Source organism: Odontesthes bonariensis, chromosome 10 (assembly GCF_027942865.1).
Source record: "Odontesthes bonariensis isolate fOdoBon6 chromosome 10, fOdoBon6.hap1, whole genome shotgun sequence".
In the NCBI taxonomy this organism is placed as follows: Eukaryota; Metazoa; Chordata; class Actinopteri; order Atheriniformes; family Atherinopsidae; genus Odontesthes; species Odontesthes bonariensis.
In genome coordinates this window covers 24,690,854-24,718,455 of record NC_134515.1, presented here as the reverse complement: position 1 = coordinate 24,718,455, position 27,602 = coordinate 24,690,854, and the positions used below count along the sequence as shown (strand labels likewise).

Genomic DNA, 27,602 nt, shown 5'->3' with positions numbered 1-27,602 from the left:
CATTTGAGCTTGACATGTTGATTATAAAACTGAATTGAAAGCTACAGTCCACAATTGTAGTTCTTGCACTTTTTTTCCATGTCATAAGCTCTTTGGCGAGGTCATGATAACAGCTGGAGGACACGTCGCACAAAACAGGGCTTCTTCTCACACACCATCCCCCACAAATGGATCTGCATGTTTCACCTCCATGTAATCCATCTAGTCTAATTTCAAAATGACAGCCATGTCTCATTGATCAACTCTTCATTTCATGCTACTTTCCCATTGGTTGTTTTTGCATTGCAAGATGGTCATTCTGAATGTCTTAGACTGTCAAGCTGAGCATGCACTGTGTGACTTTGTGCCAGATTCTGGATTTCTCTGGAAAAATTCTTAGGCTTTAACGGCTCTGAAAGGGTGGTCTTGTATCACAAAGTTGGATTTTCAGACTGTCGGCAATCGAATAAAGCTTTGGATGAAATTTTGAACGTGTAACAAATTTATCAACACGACAATATTGTGAAGAAAACTGAGCAAATTAAATAAATTAAGTTTAAAAAAAATAATAAAAAAAATAAAATAGAATAAAAATAAAATTTAAATAAAAAATTTAAAAAAAAAAAAAAAACCTGCAACAGAAAACAGTAAAGATTTCATCAAAGAACAAAGAGTGGTTAAGTTTTGTGTCTTGTGCTATTTTTTTCATTACCACTTCAAGGAGGGTATAACGTGCCCCTTGCTGTAGCCTTTAGGGGTTTTAACTTTGAACAACCTACATACATCAAAATGGATGTCATACCCAAGGATTCATATCAAGTTTTAAAATGCTGATTTTTAATGCGCTTTATGGCTGGACTAAGGGCCCACTGTATTCAAACACAAATTCCTTTTGGCTGTTGGTCTCTAAAATCTCTTGCCGTGACCTCTCTGAGTCTCAATAAGAGGTGGATCAGGGCAACACATTTCCTCCCCATGATTTCTGTCGTGGGTACTGCTTTCAGGCAGCTAAAACGTTCCTTCAGACCGTGGTTATCTAAATTACCTAAATTTACCACACTAAATAAAGTGAACCTGAAATGCATATAGTCTACATCTAGTTTTGTTTTAAATGGTCAAATAACAATATATAACCTGTGATAATCCAGTGCTGGTCAGACTAAAGTGTGTATTATTCGCAATCTTTCAGTACAATAATAATTCCTGGGATTTTTTTTGTTTGTTTGATATTCCGTTAATGAAAAGGAACCAGGAATTTCAAGGACACACATTTAGGAGCAGTGCTGCTTTAACAAACCAGTCAGCATCCAAACATGGACATTTGAGTTCAGGTATCTCATGTATTTCATTGTGGCTGCTTGTCTTCAGCTACCAACACCACCATTGACCGCCAGCATAATTTCCACTCACGAATCGACAAATTCTATCGATTAACCATCTGAAATCTCCATAAACTGAATTTTTTTTTTATGATACCACAGGATAATACAGGTGAAAAGTTTAGTGGAATGACCACAGTGATTGTTTGAAAGTTTAGAAACCATTGTAAAAAAAAAAAAAAAAAAATAGATGAGCTTTAGAGAACGGTCAGCAGTAATATTAACATTACATTACATTACATTACGGTCATTTTGCAGACGTTTTTATCCAAAGCGACTTACAATATTACAATATTAGCTGTTGAAATGATTTGTTAACTTGACCCTCCTCTGAGTAATCACCACACACTCCTGCATTCACACTCACTCACCTGATGCTACCATAAACTGTTGTAAATGTCTTAATAGTCTGGCTGATTACAGCCAACAAAGGCAGCCTGTGTTCAATTCTCCATGCTCTCTCCCCTGGGTGCCCCCCCTCACCAACTCTGCTCTACCCCTCTGTTGTTATTAGCCCTCGTCTTTCTCTGTCCTCTTACTTCCCTTAAGTCTGTGTATTTTGATTATTGAAGAAATCGGACATAGATTCTGCTACGTACTAAAAGCCAACGCTTGTATAAGCTGCCTAACGTTTTACACATTCTTATGAATGAATAATTTACACCGGTGGACTTTATACACACACACACACACACACACACACACACAGAGCCTTGGGGCTTGTCAGTCAGCAGGAAACTCTAAACTTTTCCTTGCTCTATTCTTTCTGACTCTCCTCCCCACCACCAGTCTTAGCCTGTCACCGAGTCGCTCCTTTTTAAATGGCCCGGCTGTTTCAACAGGGCTCTCATTTAGTGCTGTAAAAGGCACAACCAGAGTGTGAAACTGTTGTCGTGTATGCAGCTTTTTCTGTGTTGGAGTTATGCATTTCAAGGTCACAAAACTAACATCTGGGAACGTAAAGAGGAGAGACTTTGCTTTCACTTTCAAAACTTTGCCACAAATGTTATTTTGATGGCAGATGTGTCTATGGCAGCTAAACTGGGTTGCTTCGAGTCTTACTTAGTGGAAGTAAATGAGGCCAGATACCTTAACCTACATAAATTTCAGTATTTTACTTTTTCTTTTTTTTTTTTAACACATAGGATCTAAAAAAGGTCACAAACTTATAGCATCACTCTAAAAAAACATGTTTATAATATTGCTGCATTCTAGATGTACAGTTGTTATTGCACCACTAGATGGTGGTGTAATATTATTTGTGGTGCATTCAACATCTGAAGAATGAGACAGGAGACTGACCTGATTCTTTATGGTTTAAATGTGGACAAAAGTCAGTGTTTACGATCCCAAAAGGAGCTTCAATGATAATCATATGCAAAAAAGTTGCATACGAAGATATGCTGGTTAAATATATAGTAAAGGCCTGAACAAGACATCTTGAAAAGAGGAAAACAAATAGCTCTTTGGATAAAAATTGCCAGAAGACATTCAACTATGTACTAAAGTTACCGTCATGGAGACATCTGATTGCTCACAGATGAATTCTTTCTCCTGTACGACAACAGACCAAAAGATACATCCAGTGACAGGAAGAGCTCTCTTCAGTAAAATGTCACATGGCCTGACGGAGCACTGATCTCAACATCCTGTATGCAAAAAAAAAAAAAAAAGATAAGTAAGTCTAAGTCCACTAGAAAATGATTTTTTTTTAAAGTTTCTGACCAGTACTGAATATGTGACATTTGCAGATTGAGGTCATCATTTTTGAGGCAATGACATCAATCCCTGCTGGTTCCAGACACCAACGAAGCCCCCAGTGGCTGACCTGCTGTCTTTCAGGGTGACATCCAGGTACTTCGCACTGAAGGTCACCCTGGTAACAGCAGACCGACTCTCCATGGTGTGTCCTCTCCCTCTTCCTATTATAGCCTGCACCGCCCTTCAGCCATTTATCATGCTCTCCTTTTCTCATGAATTTGTGAAACAAGATAGCTGTGTTATATGAAAGGGATACCTGCACTGTGACTTGCTGCTTTAATGGCTGCTGTTTGAAATGACTTTTCAACACTTTGGAGATTTTCCCACCCTGACGTTAAGATGTGCCACCTAGGCCCTAACTTTGTGTGAGGACATCATTTGGATTTGAGCTCGTGAGTTCAGATGCCCACTTTACTGTTACACATGGCACAACTCTCATCACAGGAGAGCCATAACACTCTGCGTCTAATGAGGAGATGAGAGCTACATCCACACAGATGGATCCTGTTCCTGTGACCCACCGTGGATTATCTTCCTCTAACAGTTATCACAGATGTTCTGTCTTTTTTCTCTGCATTTAAAAAAAGAAAAAAAATGTTTGAAGCCCTAAATCACTAACAAGCTCCTAATTAGATTTACATAGCTTCTGAAAGGTCAAAATGTAATGCAACAACAAACTGCCCGGGGCAGCTTAACATCTGTGTTTTCAGTGCAAGCGTGTGTGTGTGTGTGTGTGTGTGTGTGTGTGTGTGTGTGTGTGTGTGCGTCAGCTGCTTACCTGAAACGCTTGCCTTAGCTTTTCCTGAAGCTAAATTCTTATAATTAATTTTTTCTGAAAACATCTTGACAATAAGACTGGTTTGTACTTTAAACTGTCATCTACTAATATGCAGCTCTATAAAAGTTGAATGATGAGCTTCTTGCTTATTGTTTTCTTGTTCAGCAAGTGATTAAAAAAAAAAAGCTAAACAGGAAGGGACGCATCATTTTGCTCTGATCTGTGTGGCAGCTTGGACAGCGGGCCAATAGCGCACTCGTGGGGAAAGCTCTCAAAACTAGATTACATACTACAATAAGTAGCTTGAGGGCTCGCATGTCTAAATGATTCTCAGTGAAAGAGTTGCATCATTGTTATATCTGGTCCAGTAGAAGAAATGTGAGTGCTACTACCGGTTTCAGTTTTTGTGATGGCGATGAGTTGACTCATTCATAGATGCTTTGGATGTTTTGCATTCTGCCTTTGCTCTCTCTGAGGAATCCTGCTTCCTCTTTAGGGAAATATGGAGTAAAAGTTTGTATTGAATGAAAATGTATTTCTTATATTTTGGGTCGTAAATGAAGGTACTCGATATGTGCCATTTACTGTTGAACACGTTCTGTGAATTTCTCCTCAGGTGAAGCTGTGACAATAAACACATGGAGAGGTTAAATGCTGTTGGTTCAGTGGAGCATTGATCATTTTTCATTCAGCTCTTTTGGGTGTGATTTACTTGCCTGTGTGTCATCCATCATGTCACCTTGCTGCCGGTGACAAATATCCCTGTGTGTATTCCTTACTAGAAACATTCCCATCTGACAAACGTGCACACATAAATCAGCTGGTACCCCTGAACGCATGAAACCCGAGCTCATCATTTTGGCTGCAGGTGTTTTTGCAGTGAAGGTGGAAATGAAACAGGACAGTGGAAGTAATATGTAGCTGAAAGGTTTTACGGTTGTTTTTGCACAAAGAAGGGTTTGTGAGGTTTCTCTGCCTATTTACACCACTCTGCCATTGCTCATTTTCTTTGGTCTCATATTCTTTCATTTTTTTGGGGCCAAATTCATTCTAATTTGAGCCATGTTTTCACTCTCTCCGTTTCTCTTTCTATCTGTGCTGCAAATATAATCTCTACTGAGCTGCACATAATCACAGGCCATCTGGGCGCTGTAGGGAGAGATGAGCCCGCAGCTCATCAGATGACCAAACCCACCGTGGGTGGATGCACATTCGTCTGTGTGCACCCTCGCACACATACATGCGCAGCCACACTTTTAATAGTAACAAACCATCATGCGGTCGTTCCACGTCCATCACACCTTTCAAGTCCTCACTCAAGGACAGACGCTCCTTCCGAACAAAGTGCTGTGGTGTAGCGCAGTGGAAATAAACAGCGTAGCATTGTAAGAATGGATCTCCCACAGGCTGAATGCAGTACTTTGATTATGTTCAAGCACCACCAAGCAGTGTGCGGGTCAGAAAAAAAAAAGAAAGTTCCCTAAACCATCTAAATTAAATATTTGGAAATGTGAGGACTTTGTAATTTATGTCTTTGTTCTGAGAGGCTTACGCAGAAATTCAATAATCTGACCTCCAGACAGACATCAAATCCAAATAGCGTGCCCTGTGTATTTATTTTCAGCCGTTTCAAATATGACTTTTTTCTGTCTCTTGTCTCCGGTCATCTTGTGTGATGAGCTGCAGGGAAACGCTGACTGCTGCCTAATTCTAAAGTGTGTCCCCTGTTGTTTTTAGTTTTTTTTTGTACAACAGCACTATTTTCTGACTTTCAGTGTTCTTTTCAAAGGACTGTACCACGGTAGCATCTTTGACTGTGAAACCTCTTGATAAGGTTATGAGCTACTGAATCAGGGATTTCAAGACCTTTGTACGATTTGCCTTTCAGTCTTTTGAGTTCATATGCAGTACTTTTTTGGCAATAGTAGTTCTGATGCTCCCCCCTGTCATCCAGTTCTGATTTTTGCTGTTGTTGGTGATTGTTCATTGAAATATTCAGGTTTGTATGGAACTGCTTCATTTGCATGTATTTTTTAAAGATATTTCAAAATCCCAAAGTTCTTGATGAGCTGTCAGAAATACTGCCCTTGGGCCAAGTACCCCCCCGATATACACACACACACACACACACACAGCATGGGGTATGGGACCAGTATAGATGTACGTTTTCCAGATCTCACCACCACCAGCCAGTGCAGCTTTAACAGTTCTACTGCATGACTTTTCTATCCGGAGGGTAGTAGGGAAACACAGATTATCCAAAGCCCCAGACTCTTTGTAGTTCATATAAGGACCCTCTCTCCTCCAGTAGATAAGTTTAAATATTAATAATGAATTGAAAGATTTTCCTCTGGGTGAATTATTAATGACCTCTTCTTCATTCCTTGAAGAAAAATGGTGATATGAAGAATGGTGTCTGTTAGAGTATTAATTGAAGTTGAAAGCATCTCTTTGATTCTTTATAGTTTAATGTTTGCGGTGGCTGTTAGGCTTAATATTTAAGAGGGCAAATATTTTTTGGAACGACCATTAAAGATGTTCTGTACCAGAACAACACGGGTTTACACATAACTCTGGCACATAAGCTCACACGTCTTCATTGAAAACTATAATCTGATCTAATTTGTTTCTGGAGGCTATAATTGATCCTTGAATTGAGTCTTTGTGAGTGCAGTTCCCCTCAGTGAAAGCTGATCTGGAGGCTTAGTGAGTGAGTAACAGAATCCTTCATCCTTCCTCCACCTCCATCTTCTTCTAATGTTTGTGTGGTTGTTGTGTCTTCCCAGCACTCCAGGACCTTCGGAGAGATTTGTGAATGAGAGTTATCTGTTTTCTTAGATTAAGCTTTTGTCATTCTGTAGCCTATAGAAAGTGCGTCTGTGGGAAAATCTGTGGGAGATTTATTTATATGTATTTTCCGTCTGTTTGAGGACTTTTTAGTCCTGGAGTCAAGTCGGCATACAGTGGAATTTGAATTGTTTCCGTGACAACGGCCAGGTGTAATTTTTCCATCTTTTTCCATTGGCAGGGAGCGTGCCAAGGCAACCAAATCGAATGTACCATGGAATCTTTTTTTTTTTTGTTATTTTATCCACGCTCTAATTGGGCTAAGTCCTCAGTGTGTCTGTAATGGTGCAGCACTAGAGGAAAGATGTGTGCAATGTGTGTCTTGTTCGACTGCTGAACTTCAGTGCAGCCCTTTGAAAACAAATTGACAGAATGTTGGCAAGTGTTCACACAGCATCAATGTTGTGTTTTACTTATTGTTTATAGCATTGTCCTGCATGTCTATGTGTTCAAGACCATAGTTGTCTTGGCAAGTGAAGAGCCGTGGCAGCATACACTGACATATCTGGACAGTATCGTCCATAGTCTGAGAGGAAAGTGTTTAGAAACACATCTACTTTAGAAATGCATCTACTTTCAGTTTAAAGAAAAAAAAGTAATATTTCCCATGACAGTGAAATTGAGTTAGATCTCAGTGATGGGAGGAAATGTTTAGGTGGTGATCCCATTCGGCAGATGTGCAACAGACTCACAACATCGGTCAGTGGGGAGAGGAAGATTTAGACTGATGTCAAACATCTATACTCCTGTGGTTTTGTGTGCGACAGACACTGTGAATAATCACGCAACGTTCCTTCTTTGTGGCCAGATGGAAGGCGATTGTTGTTGTGATTACTGAGAGGAGGAAAGAGTGACAGAAGGACAGAAGAGCTGTGCCAGCTTGCAGTGTGTCTCCTCTACCCGTCTAGTTCCTGTCACTGAGTTCATCTCTGTTTCACTCTATGTAATGAAAATCAGCCTTTTTAAAGCCACAGTCTGCATTGAGCAGCGACGTGTGCTTTACAGAAGCTAAAAAGAGCTAACAAGATGGCGAAAGGTTCAACATTCCTCCCTAACCCATAGCTCACATTCCTCTCTTTGGTGTAAAGAGGGGCATGAGCCCCATGCCTCATTAGATAACCCACAAAGGCAAGGATCTATTCTTATTTTCCTCTTTTTGGATTGCCCTACAGGGTGGCCGCAGTGCTGATTCTCTATCTCGCTTTTCCCTCATGTGGGAAGATTCCACCTCGTCAGGTCTGCTGGGAGGAGCAGCAAGCTTTATTGCGGAGGAGAGCAGCACCTGTTCCACCCATCTAGTGCGATGCATAATTCACTGTGTTGAGAATTTCAATCAGTTCAGCAAGAGGTGCCCGAGAACAAGCTGCTGGAGGTGAAGAGTTTACACAAGAGGATGTAGTTATTGTCACCAAGACAAGAGGATCAATCGGGGCCCATTTTAACCCACTCTCAGCCACTCTGAACTCAGATTTTAAATCCCCAGCGTTTAAAAAAAAAAAAATGTTTAGATCAAATACCCCCCCATCCCCCCCTTTGCGTTTTCCATCTCTTCCGCTCCTCTCCTCACAGCCTGCTTTAAAGCCCCACTATCATTTTGGAGCTATGGATATTCCAGCCGTGTTTCCATGGTTATCACTGGCATTCGTCTGTGGGTTCAGAGCTGGTGTCGGGCAATGTCCCCCCGTCTTTCAGGGCGATGTCAGCTATTGAGTATCAAGGGGGGGAAATCAGAGAGATATGGGGGGAGGGGGGTGGTTGTAATTATATGTGCATATGAAGAGGGTTGGAGCAGCTTGGCCGCGTCATCCTGGCAGCTTTTGCGATCCACATGTCTGTGGGGGGAAGTCACACAAGGATACGGATGTACTCCCTGGAGACTTCTGGCAAAGGGGCTTCCAAATAGATACAACATGGTTTATGTACACATCAGAGATACAAATTATTTTTTTAGAGCAAGTGCTGAAAGGATCAGACATTTAGTCAGAAACTTGAGATCGTCTGAGGTTTTCAAATATTGAGATGTGCTGCTTTTCTTTTATTATCTACATGGCAAGAGCAAAAATCAACAACAATTTTCAAGTCATTTTGTTTGAGTCATTAAACATGAATAATGTCTAATGTTTCAAGTTATACTTCTTGATTCTGGGTATTTGTCTTCTTTCAGTCTTTTACATCATTGAAAACGAAATACTTTTGGCTTTTGGATTATTGACAGGACACAACGAGCAGTCAACTGATTTTATATCATTTTTGTGTCTCTGGAAGACTTCTCCACTTGTGTCAGGCACCACGTTTCCAAAAAAAATCTAGAGGAATTTCATCAGAAACCTTCCCTCCTCGAGCACACTCATATCCTCTCTCTCTCCCACACACACACACACACACACACACACGGGCAACAACTGTGCAGTCACACCCACTTGTACTTACGCACACTTCCCCCATCGTTCATTCAACCACTTCTTCTCCTCTTTCCCTCCTCCACTCTTCTCCCTCTCACTTAACTCTCCCCTCCCTCTTCATCTACCCATTTTTGTCCCCTCCCTTCTCCCAGCCAGCCCGGGCCTTCATTAGTTTCCATGGTGACAGTTGGGGAGGCATTATCACCGGCTGAGAACTGCTCCTGGGCTCCTTTCAGAGTGGCGGCAGCGGAGGCATTGTTTAGTTCACTGCTCTGAATAGTGTGGGGATCAGGACGGGTAGAGCGTAGGACAGGAGGAACGCATCTCCCTCTTTCTCTCATTCGTTTTTTTTTTTAGGGCAGGGACAGTGTTTGTAGACCGTGAGGGGAGGAGGAGAAGGAGGGGAGGAGTAAAGAGGAGGAGAGAGAGAGGCAGCGTGGTGGTTAGACAGAGTCGATGAGGGAACTGGAGTAGTAGCAGCAGACTCCAGCCGTACCCCTCAGACTGCAACTGAAACATCCAGACTTTTTCACACAGCATCCTTGCGGCTCCGGGCTGGACTAGTTTTGCTTTATTTGTGTTCATATTTGTGTCGCATAGCAGGACGTGACTGGACATACCAACCTTTTTTATAGAGACTAAAAGCCGAGCAAACCTCGAAGGTCGATGGCAAACTGAGTTTTGCTGGTAAGTAACTGATGCCACCCCACTGTCTCCCTGCAGTGGTTAACTTGTTCATTTCACAATTCATGCACTTATGGTATCTGTGAAAATGAACATGTGCACACTTGTGCCTTGCTCCGCCTTTACCCTGTAAGAATTTTAGCTATAGGATGGTAGCATGTGGCAGGTGCTGCTGCTTTAAAACCGTACCTATCTTCCTCCAAACCAAACCTCAGCCTGGACTATGTTTGGGTGTGTGGGCTTGCAGCTGTCTGCAGAATTTGGGCTAAGTCTCGCTGTCCTTTAAAATATACATGTCTTGTCTGCATGTTTTATTGACAACATACATCTGGGGCAATTTTCTGCTGTCTTGATTCTTGGATTCCCTGCAGTGTTTCTCTTTTAATTTTTGACTGCCACAGCGTGTGTGCTTTACTTCTAGTTTGTTTGGTTCTCTCTTTCATCCCTGCTGCAGTGGATAATTAGGAGTGAGAGCTGAGCCCTCTGGCTCCTTGAGCTGGTTATATGTGGTGAGTAATGTAGGGAGCAGTGAGCAGTGCCCAAGTCTCTTCCCCCTGTGATGTATCTTTTACTAAAGCAACGCTCAGATTATTTTCTGTCTGAGAATTTTACAACTTCCTATCGACACAGGCTCGCGAACGCAGCGGCTGAGGTGAGCACAACTAGCACAATGATGTCATTGCGAGGCAGTGTAACAGATGATTTAAAGCTTAACAGTCTGCATAGCAGCCACTTGTGTGCTTTGTCGGTTATCTATGCCGATATGTTTGTGTTCAGTGTCCTTTGGTTTCTTTTGGCACACTATAATTTAGCTGACGAGGGAGTCGTCTTCAGGAGAGGGGAGTCTGAGTGTTTCCATGACGACCGGCAGCAGCTGTGCGAGCTGAAGCCGAATGTGTGGCAGACATTGTGGCATTGCCTAGAGACTGCAAGACTCAGTCTAATCAACAACCTTTTGACCCAGATCAATGGGAGGATGGTGAGCCAAGCACCCACAGAATCTGGCTGGCTTATATTTACCACGCTGTATACTGTAAGAGGACACTGGTGCGATACAGCTGCTTAGATTTCCTGGATCACCTCAAGCTTCTCTGCCTCTGAGTGGTCTGATCCTCTTAGACTGGCGTTAGTGCAGAGGCAGGATTTTTTATGTAAAGTATCAACATAATCACGTGCAGTAGATGGATTCGTTTCAAGTGTAATTAAAGAGCTCGTAAGCTCCGAGTATCCGTATCTCCTGATTTTTACCGTCCTTGAAGTGGGTATTATCACACAAGCTATCGATGGACAAAATCACGATTGGAGAAAAAAAAAAAAAGCCAAACAAATAAATAATGACAGTTTTAATGCCTGTTTTACAGTTTCTTAAAGTAAGAAACTCCTACTGGAGGTTCAGTGCAAGCGTTTTTTTGTTGTTTTTTTTCAGGACAAAACCTGAATCAGCTTCTCTCTGAAACAGACTCAACACAAACATGTAACCATGAGATTTTAAGACGAGCCAGGAGCACCATAAGCTGATACTTATGGTGAAGCTTATGTTGTAGAAACAGCCCGTACCCAAGGCCAACAAGACCTACACAGTAACCCTGTGTGAAAGGCAAAGCTCCAGAACCCCTGGGCAGTGGAAAAAGTAGTTAGTCATATTGCACCAATTTCACTGTGTCTGGGCAGGTTGACTTTTAGAGGAAGCCAAAGGAAAGGATGTCTGTAGCCCACAGTATCCACAAGTATTTAATACAGGGGTGGGTCTGTTACCACGAGGGAAGCAATTCTGTGGTGTTGAAAGAAAGTTAATCACCTAGAAACTTTACATTTCTTAACCTTTTTTTTTGTCTTGGTATGTTGATAAGTTCCAGTTGAAAATCTCAGAGACCCTCAAGTTACTCATCTTTCTCATTTTGAATGGAACGCAAAATAGGAAAAGTTCAAATCCAAACAATCCTTTAGGGTTCTGAACCAACACTGGCAACGATATCTGCCATCAGAAAGAGCTGCAAAGCCTGCGTTAAGGGTTGGAGCTGTAATGAAATCTAATTTAAGACTTTTTCTTTTCGTTTGGCGTTTGAGTCGGAGGAAAAACTTCTTTGTGTTTGAAAAGATCACAATAATGAGCACATTGGAAAGTGAGTGCGGCATTACACTCCACTCTTACCAACGACACAGTCATCGCTCAGCTGATTCTGCGACACCGGCGTACTGTTTATGAGCACAAATTGATCTGCCTCTCTCTGAAATGTGTGAATTGCTGAGGAAGAACAGCAGCCGCTTAAAGAGGGCGTGTTTTTGCGCCGGTGAGTCGCTCACATGGCTGCTATGTGGTAAAACATTCATGTAAATGGCTTAAACGACTGTCAAAGTTCTTTGATGTGTGTTTTGAACTTGCTTGTCAATAAAAGACCGATGGAAATTGCAAAATTGCCAGAATTCACCGTATAGAAAGAAAAAAAAAGCTGCAAACCCCCCCACCCGCCCGTATGTTGCAAACTCCACTGGTTTTGTTTATGTCTCTCTTTTTTTTTCTTTTCTTTTCAATGCCTTTCCTTGGAGCCTTTATTTAATTCAAGCTAACAAATGGCCATGTGCCTAATGGACATTTTCTATTCGTCAACGTTTCAAACGTTTGCTAAACAATTTGGTGGTAACATTTCTGCTGACTGCAACTTTTAAAAGGCGTGCTCACACACGGAGGATATAACAGCTGATGCAGCGTTATCTGATACACTTTGTCAGCATTGTTGTTTGATCCGTTTTTTAGATCTGTGCAATTCTTTGAAACTTTTCCCCTTATATGGAAAGAAGCTTGTGTGAGGTCACTCTCCTTATTTTGTCCACCTCATGTGGACGTAAATGCCTCAAAGTCACGCTTGTGGTTTTTCTCGCCATTCCTTGGTCGAGTTCAAGAGGAAGGAAGTTCTTCATATTGGTCAGAAATGATGGAGAACTTGTGGTGGCACTGACCAAGACGCACACAAACAGGAAAATGCACACTTATACGGACACCGTGTTTAACAGTCTGCATGATTAGTGTACTCCATCATTCTTGAAATTATACCCACAACTTCCTTTAACCCAGGGCGCCTAGGTTCTTCCTAGGGATTTCATTTTGTGTTGTGTTTGCATGATAATTATAATAACAGGCTTAAATAAAGTTTGAGCGATAACAATGGATCCGGAGTCTCTGCTGCCACCGCCTTAAGTTTTTGTTTGTTAAATATAAATCTCGTCTTTCTGCCTTCTAAATAAAGCGATATTGATCATCCAGTTTTAACGTTGTACCGTTTGTGTGTGTGTGTGTGCGTGCCCTTGTGTCTTTGCGTGCATATTTGCGTGTCTATCTTTTTTCTTCTTCATTTGCTCTGAGCAGTCAGTCGGAAAGTGTTAGGTGCTCTCTTGTCTCCACTGAAGCATGTGTGTTGTCTTTGAACAAGACTTTGGCATCGGACGGGAGGAATAGAAAAATCACACGCAAACACGGCACTCCTCACCCTGCCAAAGCCAGTCAGACTCAGGAGCAACATTTGCATCTTTTTAATGTGACCTCCTTGAGAGGGGGAGGCCATTTGGCTTTAATTGTGGCCTCCCGTTGTAAAATCACAGCTCACTTCAAAAGCTAAGAGGGTTTCAGTGTTAATGCTAAAAGTTGCTTTGTAGTTGTGTCCTGCTGCTGTGGAGAGGACGAGGGATGGCTTCCAGAGGCCAGTAACAAGATGTTTAATGATTTTCTGCTGCAGGGCATAGTGTGTGCACACAGTGAAGGTGTGTTTATATCCTTGCATACATACTTGCCTGTGTGCGTGTGAATAAACCAGGCAGTTTTTGAAAATATGTTTTCCATGAGAAAAATTGAATTGGTGACTCATTTTCTACCATATTCCCATCGGGGTAGGTTTGGAGGGGACTTTGATGTCTCTTCGTAAAGTAGAAAGTCAGTACCTGTGCACACATAGAGCTGCTTGTAGGGAGCTACCATAAATGGTCAATTTCAGGAACAGTAATCTGTTCGTCGTGATCTCCCAGTTTTGTTCCTCGCACAGCTTGACTCATGTTTCTGAGCTCCAGACACAGGGGAGCGAGGAAATGGGGAAGAAAGGAAGAAAATTATTATCTTGTGGCATTTACGAGTGAGGTCAAGCCAGCTGGAGTTTTACAGCACTCGAGAAAGTGTATGAAATACTGCCTCACATCCATCCAGGGAAATTTAGAAAGAGCTAGTTGCTTCTGTTAACCAGTAGACGACAAGTAGCGGCAGGAACAGCAGCTCTCTGGCTGGACCCTCCTTGATCGTTTTTTTTCACCATCGAGACAAACTAGCACAGGTGACAGATGACAGGTGGGCGAGCTCCCTGCTGCAGGCTGTTATGTTGCCTCCAGCTCTCTCTAAAGAATTTCAACAGGAGCTATAACTTAGTCCATTTTAAGCTGGGTTTGAGTGTGAATGTCTGCTTAGTCTGTTTATGTCATAACTACTGTTGGAAACTAAGAGTTCTTATGTCTGTAAAACTGTCAGTTCAGATTAACGTGGATATACCTAATTCTTACAGGTGAAAAATAGAAATATAGATGTTAAAGAGATATAAATCGATGGACACAAGCTTAAACTAACTCGTAAACATAAAAGGTCGAAAAATATCTCTTTCAAAGTGGAAGCAAGGTTTTTTGGATGTCCATCATTTAATAAAGGACTTTTAAGGACTTCAGAGTGCCTCGGACCCCTTCTCTTTTTACCTCAAGTATGCTACTTTGGATACTGATGAGCACCTGAAGATTTTTATTGCCCCACAGACGCAACTTATTCTCTTTCTCTCTCTACATTGTGGAAGCAAGGTGTGTTGATGAAGGTGTTGTGCCTTCTTAAATGTGAGTATTTCCTGCTCTTATTTACAAAACAAAAAATAGATTTCAATTCGGGTTTTGTAGTGTCGTTCAAATTTTTCTGACATTTTACAAGCCCAATAATTCATGGGTTAACGATTAAAATAGCTAGGGTGTTTATCTTAATTAAATCACCGGCTGAAGCCTTAATTGGATCTGTTTTTATTCACATAAAGGTCACAAAATGATCCTTTCATGTCTTGTGTGTGCATGACGTGCATGTTAATGACATAACAAAATGTAATGATTTTACTCCCAAAAGAAGTAAATCTGTTAAGACTGATAAAGGTCAGCTGGGCTTTTGCGCAGTCACCTTCAACTGTTTTCCAATGATGGATTGTGTGCAGGTCATCATCTCGTTTTCAGTCCTGTGCTTGACCATAAGAAGCTGTCTCTGGCAGTACTTCTTTTTTTTAATTTATAATATTTTTATTGATTCACAGTTGCAGTAAATAATACATCAAAAGAGTCACAATTTCATTTTCTGCATAACCCAACACCCTTATTACTTTATATAAACGGGTTAGTGCACCCAGATGAGCTGGATAACAGTGTGAGAAAAAACAAAAAGAACAAAAACAAAGACAAGACATAAACATGGTTACCTTCAGTTAAGTAAGTGAATAAAGTAGGCAGAAAAAAAAAGGGAAAAACGAGGGTTGCAACATAACACTTTTGTTTCTTTGCTGCCTGCGTCTCTGCGTATTCAGTAGATCAGCCTGCTGTTCCTAGAGAGTCAAATCTAAGGGGTGGGGGGTGGACCAGGCAAGGTATGGGTACAGAATCAGGGGGACATTTCAGTAGCAGGGAGTTGTCTGGCAGTACTTCTGTCTCTAATGTGAGAACGTAAACGTGTCTGAGCTGAGGTGCTGTAGTGTTGGAGCCATTAGAGAGGAAGCAGGCGCCTTTATTAGTCTGTCTACTGTACACCTGGCTCCTAAAACAAGCCTCTCCTTGTGCCGTGATCTGTATGCGAGTGTTTTCTCATGTTTCTTGGTACGTCTTGGCTTTTTGCTCTCGTGCCTTGACTAATTCTGCCCTCCCCAAACCTCAGCTTGGAAAAGGTTTCAGTTGCGCCTCTTCAATGCTGTTTCTACATAAAACGTTTATTTAGGCATCTCCCCCACTGGCAATTAAAGGTATTCTCAGCTTTCAAAGTTTGAGTGACTCATGCTGAAACTGCAGTGAGCTTGTGTCAGGCGCTTTGTTCCGAGTTCAGACAGGCTGACAGGAGCTGCTTGGCTCAGATGCTCCTTGCTAGAGGATCTCATTGCTGACTCAGCCTCTCAGGAGCCAAGTGACATTCTGAAAACGATTCTGACGTAAAAAAAACATCCATCGTAGTTGAGAGTGGATGACCTTTCTCTCTCTATCTCTCTCTCTGTGTATGTTGGTAAGAGTCCAATGTGTATCAGCACAGAGGAGCAGCAACCCAGTTCCTCGCCCTCAACCTTTCTTTTTCATTAACCCAGCCCTTCACATCCACACACACCCTTTCTGGATTAGACCAACCCGACTGGAATGAACCAGACTGGAATGGGCAACATGCTGACCTGTGCTGGGCAGGGTTCTCTCGCTCTGGGACTCTTTGACTGTCAGCAGCTTCACAGACACTCCTCTGCACATGCTGACATCCATCCTGCCTGGAACAGTTGCAGGGCGGTGTGTTGGGCATCCTTCCACCTCACCTTACACACGGCTTTGAGAATGGAGGCTGTGTCAGGGGACAAAAACACAGAAAAAGAACATTCTACACCTGGATCGAGTTGTAATTAAAAAGAGAATTCCGTCTGTTTTGAGAGAGTCCAGTATATCTATTTATCTTTAAACTGAGGTGTTTTGTCACCAAAAACGAAGCTTAAAATGACTTTCTCTACCTGGACTGACCTGGACTTTGATTTGACAACATTTACCAACACTAGGCACGTTGTGCACATTTTTCAATTCTAACTATTTTCCGGCAACAAATAACGGAAAATAATTACATTTTGAAGTACACATAATGTCCCTTTAATTATTGTTATCCGTGTGTATTTAACAATCAATTAAACTTTAGTCTATTATCAGGTAAAGACGTAATGTTGATACTCACTCAAGTTCTTGCTGTTTTCTCCTTTTAACATTGCATTAGTCTAACAAAACTTTATGGCCAAAGAGAAAGAAAATCCGTTTTCGGAAGTTAATGGATCGTTTCCTTACTATTCTCAGTTCATAGCGTTAATTATAAGCGACATCACTGCTGTCTGAGATCCTGTCGTGACACCTCGGAATATAAGAGTGGATTAACTAACTAGTCACTGATGTTTCTGGTGCTGATAAGAGTTGTTTTCCTCCTGAAGGTTGAAGGTTCAATCCCCAGCCATGCCAAACCATGAACTGCTTTGTGAGAGTTTGTGAATTGGAAATCTCACATGATAAAAATGAGGTGTGTCTTCTTTGGGTTTTAACAATGTTTCGCTTATGAGTTTCTTACGTCTGCGGTTTGAATCTGTTGTTAAGTAGAAGAGAGTGCTGTTCACTTCAAGCTTCCTGGAGAACAGCCTCTGTTTTATGCTTTCTCTCCGTACGTATACTTCTCCCACATGAGTGAATTGAACATAACGAGGAAAGGGATTGTATCTTGTGTCCACAAATTGATAAAAATGTAGCAATGAAATGTAGACAGTTTTTTTTTTTTCACTTGCTTGTCATTTTCGCCCTAAAAATAACTAAAGCAGTTATTCAGCATTCAGAAGAGTTGCTCAGTGAAACAACTACGAGCTGCAGCTCAGCAAAAAAGAAGAAAAAAAAAGTTAAATGGTTGTAACCTTTGGTCACACTCACTTAGCCAAAATATACTCTTTAGTTGTGAATCTGTCCTGGCTTTTTTTTTTTTTTTCATCTCCGTGTTAAACCTGTTGTATGTGTGCTTGAAAAGCTCAGCAAGAGCCACTTCCTCCTCTTGCTCTGTTGGGAGAAGTCTGGCTATTCCAGAGGTGTAATTCTGCAGCCACACGAGGTGTGTTTTTGGCTTGCCTGTGACGTGTTCTCTCGGCGTGGGTTGCATGTTGTTCGGGAAAAGGGAATAATTTGGTCGGCTGTGTTTTTGGTGGCTGCTGAATGTTTTCCTGTGGCCGCAGCTAAACACTTTGCAGCCTGGTGTGAAGTGTTAACATATCACAGTGTGATAATTACAGTGTTTACTTCGGTGTCAGAGGGATATATTTGAATTTTTTTTCATTTTTTTGGTCTGTGCTGGCTTGCTATAAATTCAGACTAGGCTCTGTGGCAGATATAAGTAAATGTGTGCATGTTGACATGCATAAACGCGGGATGTGTGTGCGTATGTGTGTTAGTTCTCAGAGACTTGTCAATTCAATCAGTCAGCCTATGATCAATCATGCAGTCAGCCACTGATGCAGTTTTTGGCTGGTCCTGTCCACCACAATGATTGGTTAATTCCAACTGTCAATATATGGTAAAATGATCAATGCGTTCACACTTTAAAAATCCTTAGTCAGTATGAGGAGTGATCAAACCTCAATCCAGAAGATTAACCTGCATTATACTCATTACCATAGGGCTCTGCTAGGATGAGGAATGATTGAAATTTGTTTTGAAATTGCTATTTCGAGCTTTGGGCGCTGATGACTCATGGAGCAGACCTGTGTTTGTTACAACCTCCCCCACCCCCTATGGGAATGGAAAGAGCTGGAGTATTATTTTCCAGCACCAGCAGAGGAGAAGATGGGCTCCCCTGTGCAGCTCTGCCCTATTTGCTGTCACAAAGTCCAGTTGGGTCTTTCTGTTACACAGTGAAAAGCCACCATTGAGAGCTGCTACAGTGGATTTCAGTAAGGCTTCAGTGGTTTCTGGGACAGTTGGCCAGTCATCACCACAGGCAGGTTTGTAAACCCCCTTGTCTTCATTTGTGTGTGTGTGTGTGTGTGTGTGTGTGTGTGAGTGTGTATTGTCCTAATTGTCATTCTGTGGCAGTCTTTTTTTTTTTTTCTTTTTTTTTCAGAACTGGTCTTGAATAAAGGGCTGGTGTATCCAGTAGTCAGAGGTTCTTAAAAGTCCTGTTGTTGTTGTGGTTCAGCCGAGCAGCCGTTTTGTTTCAAAACGCCTTTTGATGAAAAATGTCATATCTTAATCACTCTCGTTTTTTTGTGTCCAGACTTCATTGTGCCACTTACTGTAGACTCTGAGTGTTTTCCTGTGACTAATACTTTGTGTGATTGACTGCTGACTCTGAAGGCCTTGAGTCATGCTGTAGGGAAAAGGTCAATTAGTTTGTCATATCTCTTCCTCTGCTTTTCCTACTGCCAGCCACCAAGGGCACAGTTGTGTCTGTTAAATAAAAGATACCGTCTGACCTGTGCACATGTTCAGTACACTCACTGATTGTATGGTGCGGTGTTTTCTCTCTACTTGCTTCTGCACACGTCGGGGTGCTTTCTCCTCTACTCGATGTGCTTCTACTCTAAGCTGAGGTTTTTATGGTAAACCATCACCTACCGGTTATATTAGTAGTATAAATCAGCACCGTTGCCATGGCAATACTCTCTTCTTTGGTTTCTCAGGGCACACTGGAGCACTCAAGAGTGACTTCATTTAGTCTGGGACATACATGGGGGTGCCTCTGTGATTAACTTGCCAATCACTGGTTATGTTTAGCTTTCTCCACTTGTTGACGGTTGCAGTTCATCTATGCAGGAAGTGGAAGCAAATGTTTACAGCTCGGGTCTCATACATACGCGCTAACACAACTCATTACTGCCGCGTGTGCCTCTTTCGTGCTTCACACTCTAAATTGTTTCCCTATTTTTTTCAGTCCGTTGCATTTCTGTATTTGTTATGTGCCTCCGCTGTAGTAGGCTATAACTTTCATTTACACTTTTCGGCCATCTGCTGCCCCCTCATCCTCTTAGCCTCTTCCTCTCTTATCCGCCCCCCACCTCTGAAAATCGCATGGTAGTAATCTATGGGAGCTGCTGAAATCTTTCCAGTTAGTGTGGGAGACATGTCACTGAGCTTGCTGTGCCTGCTGACCTGAATTATGGGGCGAGGACAGACCTAACAAGATGACTCGTCTCCCCCCTGTTTGTGCCCAGCGCCTGGGAGGCCCTGATACCAGTGAAACTTCAGGCGCCACTAATTATTAAACAGCACAATACATTTTTTCCACCGAAGACTACACGTTAATGGATGTGTTCACAAAAGGAATTAGTTGTAACAAATAGTTGTATAACAAAGCCCAAAGAGAAATGGATGGTTACAGATTTGAAATCTGCTGCTACATACTGTAGATGATTGGATAGCTGTTGATTCTTCTGTATTTGTGTACGTGCATGACTGCATGTGCGTGCATGTGTGTTCCCTAACCCTGAAGTGAACTGGGAGTTGGAGCTTTGTTCGTTTATGGAGCAAATCTGCTTATTGCGAGAGAGGAGGCTCTGTCCTACTGTAGATCCTACAACAGCTGTTATACATTGTCAACATCAACATTTCCTCTTTGGGCTTCTCATTTTTGTGCGTGTGTGTGGAAATGATCCTCTTAAAGGGAAGCTCCACCCACTCTGGAGTGTGAATATTCTGAATTTGCCTGTCTTGTTATGGGGTTGTCCAACTATGCCACCATGGCAACAAATAAAGTAAATCTGAGTCAATAAAGAATTGGAATGCAATGATACATGGATTGCATCCACATAGTGCTTCTCTGCTTCATCAGCTGTGTTAGCTCTTTGTACCATTGTCTCTATATGCTTTATATATATTCAAATATTTGTATTTCTGCGTGGATTTTTGTCTGTCTGGCTTTGAACCGTCGGGGTGATGCAGTAACTGTTGTGGAGGTCAGAGCACCCATTACTGTCTGCTGCACAATGAGGGAAAGGAAGAGGATATGAGGATTGGACATACAGTATGTAGCAGTTGATGAATTGATTCTAAAAATAATAGTTCGGGTTGACCTCTCTGTCATCGCTCTGTATTGCTTTGTTTGCTTAATCTTGTAAAAAAAAAAAAAAAGGCTCTATATGCGTGCGATTTTAGAAGAGAACTTGCTTTGTGGTTCATTGACCGTTAACAAATGTGAGAGCCTCTAGATGAGACACTGCCCCCCTTTTTTTCTTTCTTTCAGGGCAAAAACGCTGTTGAAATCAGATAAATCTGATTCAGAGCAGAGAGATATGTGGACACAGGCAGAGTGAAAAGAGCCGAGCAGATGTAATGAAGGCAGAGAAACTGGGAAATGTGATGGTGACGTGGGAATAATGAGGTGCCAAACTAAGGAGGAACCGGTGTCTTAGTGGGGAGTCGGGTAGGATGTGTTGTTGAAGTTATCGGAGCGCGGCTGTCAGCTCATCTTTGCCGAGGCTTGGTTTGCAGGCAGGCGGGAGGCAGGATTGACTGGCTGGCTGAGTGGGGAGACTCTGCTGAGTCTGAGTGATCTGTCACCCAGACAGCGCTGAGGCGAGAGGACTGTACTCAAGGGATGATGGGTGATAAATGACTGTGAGGGGGTCGCCTCAGGGCTGACAGTGATTGACAGGCAGCTGCATTTATGGATTGTCTTGTTTGAAGTCTGTGTATTTTGGGTTTTTGGGGAAATGAAAAGAGGAACAGTGTGGAGTTTGTTCCAAAATGAGGCATTAACAAGTTATTAAATACATCTAATTTAGCTTTATTTCATGCCATATGTTATATCTGTAGCACAAATGTAAATGTACTCAGTCATACATATTGTTACTGTTATGAAACATAAGAGGAACGTTCCTTAGGTTTTTCCCCAGTGACTGCATTGTATAACCAGAGATTTGAGAAAGAGTGTCTCTATGTTTACTCTTTGTCCCTTTTTTTAAATGCCTTAAGGCATCTGAATATTTCTGCCAGTCATGTACACAACAGTCGTTCACTGTAATGCAGTCTTTCAGGTTTTAACTGAAAATATTTGCGGTGCTCTCTGGGTTCTTTTTCACTTCAGGAAAGTGAGTCACACCACAGCCATGAATAGACAGGTAAGACAGGAGATTATTTGTTGCCTTGTTCATCCACTGAAAGGGATGTTATTTGTTGTCTCTGTAGGGAAAGGTGAGGTGATAGTGCACACCCTAACGGGTGCTGTGGCAAGAATGCTTTCAGACGTGTACTGTCTGGCTGATTGTCCTATTTATCTGTCTGTCAGTAACTGGAAGTGAACAGACGAAAACAAATTAACTCGGATAGGTTTTCTTGGTTTTCATCCAAAAGCTCTGTAAGACTTACTCATAGTTTGAATTTTGCCATCTCTTGGATCAAACACCACAAACACCGCTTTGGTAATTGTTAGTTCTTCAAGTGCCTTTTAAGTTGCTGTGCGTCACGGGCAAAGTTCACTTATTATGGGCAGGCTGTGAGCCTGCCTTGGGATTTCTAGGGTCCACAGCGAAACAGTCCTGTCACTCAGGCCCCAGGAGGAGGTACTTGGATCAAGTTTAGCGGGTGAGCAGACAGGTGCAGTTCTAAGAACACAGCTGGGAACAGAGAGGGAAATGTGCGTGTTTGGGTACAATGCAGGACTGAGCTTCGAAAGACTTTTTAGGGTGTGTGCGTTTGTTTGTGCGCCACAAAAGCTAGTCTCTGTTGCGCACATGAACTTTGGAAAACGGGGAGGGCAGGATTTATTGTGATACTGACTGTTGCTGAGTTGTGTGGCAGAGTTTTCCATTCCCTTACTCTTTGGACTTTGGGTATATAAAACTGAAAGACAGGACACGAGGTAATGTTTGATTTTTTTTCCAACAAGCTCCTTTCTCACAATAATCAGTATGATTCATTTAATTGTTCACAGATTTTACAGTAACCATGTTTGAGCTGTGTCACTTGATCGTTGCTTTGTGGTGATTTTCATAAAGAAAAACTGTTGGTGTTAGCTACTAGCTACTGCTGTCTCATCAAGTTCCTGTTTGGAGTAAAGCAGTTTGGTATGAGGGCCAGATTGCCCTCTCAGGTAGCCATGACCACACTGTGTTTCCATAGGTACCAGCCCGTGTGCCTCAGTCTTCCACTGCTATTTGTTTTTCCCAGGAGAGACCATGACCAATCTTGGGTCAAAATGTCCTTCTCTTGGCAGTTTGGTTGTTGGACATGTTTGCTCTCTTGATCATAGGTCAAGCTTTCACTCTGTCTCACCTCACATGACATCACCTAGTTAGCCTGCCAAAGGTAGATTTGTGAGCGTCATTGTGGAGAGCATTTGTCTTCTTGCTGGATTCTATGGAGCCGGGGAATTCTTCCCCTTGCCTTGTTCTTATTCTACTGTAGTGCCGAGATGGTGGAAAAGCCTCCAGTGTGCCACGTGGAGCAGACCGCGTAACGGGACTAATTACAGACTGAATTTTCTCCTTTCACCGCCTGGAGCACATCTTTAAAAAAAAAACAAAAAAACTCAAATTAGATGTGCCAGCAATTTTGAGCAAGAGTTGGTGTGACTCGATCGAATCGACAACAGAGCTATGTGATGGTAGTCTGAATTTATTATAATCTGCTGAGGGACATTGCTTTGTTTGAATGAACAGGCACATCAGTGACTACAAGCTGCCCCCTGCTGTGGTATACGCCACAAATTAAACCATTGAAGAGCAGATTTGTGTGTGGTCACTGCCACATTTCCTCTGGAACACTTCTGGAACTTCAAACCTGTTTGAAAATACATAGTTCTGGTGAAAAATGTGACACTGAAATATCAAGGCTTGCCTCAACTGCACATGTAACCGTGCTGATAAGTTTAAAACCGTTCTGTTTTTATAGCAGTTAGCTGATCCAATGGGCTGTGTTGCTTCAGCCAAAAAAGAAAACACTTAAGCCCCTTTTGTTGTTCAGGTTCGGGACGTAAAAACGCATCAATAAACGAAACTGTTCCTTGGTTAGAGTTGATTCTGAATGTACCATCCGTATTGCAAAAATACTACTGCACCAAATCCAAATCCTGAGGACCGACATTTTTGAGAAATATTTGTTAAAAACTGTGCATTTTAGAGATGCACATTTCTTTGTTTTGTTTTGTTTTTAATAAAGAAACCTCATTAAAAATCTAAGACATTTTCATTTATTTGATTTAGCACTTGACGTTTAGTTACCAGAATAATACTCTAGAAGGGCCCCGTATCTCATCATTTCTCAGCAAACGCTCTTGCAGCTGGCTCGTGCGCATGTCTTATCCACCCTTCAACAAATGCAGCTATCAGACCTCTGTTGTTTTTTTCACCTGAACCCTGTTTACGACTGGCACATGATCTGAACACAAGGTGACACCTCTGGACTGTGTCAGTTTATACCTGGTATTAAAGTTTGAGGCATTGATGGATCTTACTTCCTTACATTGGGTGAATAAACACTTGGTCCACATGACCCACATCAGGTGGTGATCAATAAAAGGACATCGGTTAAAGGTTTACTCGCAGTCGTAAGTTTTTGCTTTTGATTCAAACATTAACCCATTTCAGGTCTGATACATTAATCGTGGTATATGGCCAAAAAAAAAAAAAAAAAACATTTGTATCCACATATGTGTGCAATATGACAGAGAAATGAAAGAAGCGAACGCATGATTGATGTGCGTAATGTTTTTTCCTTTTACCTTTAGTATGTCGGTGAGCTGTGTAATCTGCAGCAAAAGACTCCCCTGATGCACAATAAGTTCTGTTCTATGTTCTATTCCATGTGAAAGATTTAATCACAGTCCGTCCTCCATCTGTACCGCGTGTGTTCACCCGTCAGTTTGCAGTCAGGTGCATGTTGATGCCAGGTGTGAACAGGCAAATAGTTTCTCTCGGGCAGTACAGCTTCCTTCTGTTGCAAGTCGAATGTGAGACAGCTGTTTGGTTTTTATTTTCTCCGGTAAGTTTAGACAGGAGAACTGCTTGAGAAGGAAACGATCATCGTTTGGCATTAAATACAGCCTCTCAAAGCCAAGCACATTCTTTACAAAGTATGACACAGTGAGAACCACCAGGGTATTTTAGCTCAGAATAGCAGAGATTGTACATATTCTTTATGGTTTCTAGGTATTCAAAATTAAAACTATTTATTCTGGCTACTGGGATGGATGTTTGCTGAGGTTCTGTCATGGAATTTAATGGACAAATAGATATATGGAACCACCAGGCTATTCCTATAAGAAGCAAATGTGCTTCTTATTGAAGACGCTTGAAAAACACAAGTTCTCCAAAAGGATGCTATTCTAATCGGCGTACTCTCTCTTTCTCGCATTCTCGCTCACGCATATCTATTTACAGACGATGTTCAGAGCAGATCAGATGTACTCAGTCAGGCCACAGGCCTGAGTGTGAGAGAAACTAATATGCATACTGCAGCTCTCTGCAGGACTGATGCTACAGAGCTTGTCCTCTTCTCCGCTCTGAGGTCGACACCCTGAAACACACTGCACTCAAGGTCACGCAGCGGCCATCCTCTCGCTGCACACCACTGCATTACTATGGCAGGATTATTTTGGGATTCAGATGTGTGTTTAGAATAATCTTTTTAGAGTGATCAATAACTCATTGTTTTCCTTTATATATTTCTTTCTCTGCAGACCTGGCTGCCTCTTCTCTGCAGTACCCGTGTGGATCAGTGGATTATCTGTGCTCTCCACGGCTGGTGAAGAAAGGTCCGACCCCCAGACCATGTCACGACAGGCCGGCCATCAAACCGCGGCCCCAGCCCTCCACCTCACCCAGGCCACCAACTGCGCAGAAACCTCAAGGTGAAATCCTGTGACACAGTGTTGCCCCGTTGACATTGGTGCTGTCATTATAATTGAAAGGTGCAGCAGGATCAGACCCCTGCTATTAAGCTGACATTGATTCTGCTCTGACAAACACTTTTCTATAACGTGGTACGTGCCGGCGGTCTGGCCTCACTCTGCCACTCGCACTGCTTTGTAGGTCACCTCTGCAGAAGCTGCTGGTATAAAGGAGGCCAGCGGTTCCCAAGTGTTTGTTGTTTGGACTCCATTTGAAGAATGCTAAATATGAACAACATGTCCTACGTTCAGGGAGTTAACTTAGTAGCATACTAGGACATTACACTACAGACTTGACCCAAATATTCAAAAGGTTTATAACTATTCCAAATTTTCTGTAGGAGTAATCCCTACTGATCACAATTATCGGATCATGATTAGTATTTTAATTCATGCGAGGGGTGTCAAATGAATCATTTTCATATTTTTTTGCATTAAGACACCCAAAGGTGTCCATTTTAGAATGGAATCGTTTTTCAGCCTTTGCTTTGCTGAATTTCAGTATTAAAGCAGCTAATCCGGATCAGCACCGATATTTATTAGCTTTCTTCTTTGCCCATACTCCACCTCTCTGCCAAGGTTAGTTCAGTTCAATTAAACAGATTTTGTGTAATCCCGACAGACAGACAGACAGACAGACAAATAAGCAGAAGTGAAAACGGAAAAATTCAGTCCTCCTAATAGAAAACGGAAAAGGTGCAAATGTACGTTGAATTCAAACAGTTTCTGCTCTGTAAAGATTAAAAAGAGATTAAAAGTGCTTCAAGCTGAAAATCTGAAACAAAAGACAGCATGTCAAGTAGGAACTACCTCTAAATAAATGGAGTACCAGTACCATTAAAGTCTTTTGAAATAAACAAACAAATTAATTTTTCTTTTGATTATCTTTATCTACTTGACAAATTGACCTATTTCAGTTTGAGTTAGCACTGTGATAAAACTGGCAGGGGGGCACACCTCCCTCCTTCGCTCAACAGTTATTTACCTTCATTCTAAGAATAAATACAGCATATGCACTACATTATTAAAGACCTGTCTGAGACGAATGTCTTCAAACAGCGTTTGTATTGATAATACGTGGAGCTTTTGAAACTAAAACATCATTTTCACTCTGGTGACAGCTGAGACAAACATGTCATTTGCACAGTTGTATCATAATGCGTGTGGAGAGCGGTCTTCTCGTTGTCTCGCGTCAGTCACAAAGACACGCAGAGGAAGTGCTCAAACGAACCACCGTGACATGATGCCGTATTTCCTGCTTTCAAACGAATGCATTTCCTAAAACTAGATATATGTAAATATACAGGCCTCGAGAGTGAATTTTTAAGTCTAAGGTTTGCAAGCATGCATGACTGTAGTGTTGCTTTTTAAAGACTGTGCTGTTTGTGTTAGTTTTTTTCTTTTCTTTTTTTCTTTTTTTTTTTTTTTAATCTGTCTGGAAGTGTGGTGACTTACGCACACACTGGCCTCAGCATCCTGTTCTGTAATAAGGAAGTTGGCAGATAGCTGACGCTCGCGGTCGATCTCGCTCTGCCGTGCTGCTCTAATTGAAATTATTATTTTTTTCTTTATCAAGTTTTGTGTTGAGGTTTTGCAAGGGATACATTAAACGCATGGGCTCAGCCATGGAGGTTTTTTCTCTTGGATTTATTGGTGTTACCTGATTGTTTCTGTAAGTGTCAGCAGCCTTATGCGTCTCTCTTGCTTTGCTGTTCTTGCTTTGTCTGGGCCGGTGCGTCTGTAGTGCCCCCTAAACCTGCGCACCTGCTCGCCCTTGGGCAAGACAAGAAACCGAAGAGGATCCCCCCAGCGCCCTCAAGACCTCTACCTGCACCTCCTCCTCCACCTAAACCAAAGCCCTGTTTAACGGCTCCTGGCCTGGGAGCACAGCCACAAAGAGAGGCCCAGAAAGTTGGACTGCTTATCGAGAGATTTGAGAACTCAAGGTAAGGGGAAAATATTTAATTTGGAGTCTAGTTTGATAAATTTTTTCTTATATATTTAGATTTTGTTAGCAGACTGGTAATCATGCCTGTTTCATGGATATGTTAGCTGGCTGGATTATAAAATAAAATCAAAAAAATCTTGTTTCTTCTTTTCAGTTTCTACTACCCAGTTCAAAGTACGAGTTCTTC

General features: G+C 41.9%; 1 protein-coding gene across 3 annotated transcripts in view; it reads left to right on the top strand.

Annotated features, from left to right (window-relative positions):
- The window catches only part of fgd (faciogenital dysplasia), a 57,508-nt gene that overhangs the window by 10,231 nt on the left and 19,675 nt on the right, over positions 1–27,602 (top strand). For all 3 annotated transcript variants that reach the window (XM_075474844.1, XM_075474843.1, XM_075474842.1), the window contains exons 2-3: positions 25,258–25,428; positions 27,212–27,413. In XM_075474844.1, the coding sequence (XP_075330959.1) occupies positions 25,258–25,428; positions 27,212–27,413 (373 nt within the window). The remainder of the gene's footprint in view (positions 1–25,257; positions 25,429–27,211; positions 27,414–27,602) is intronic.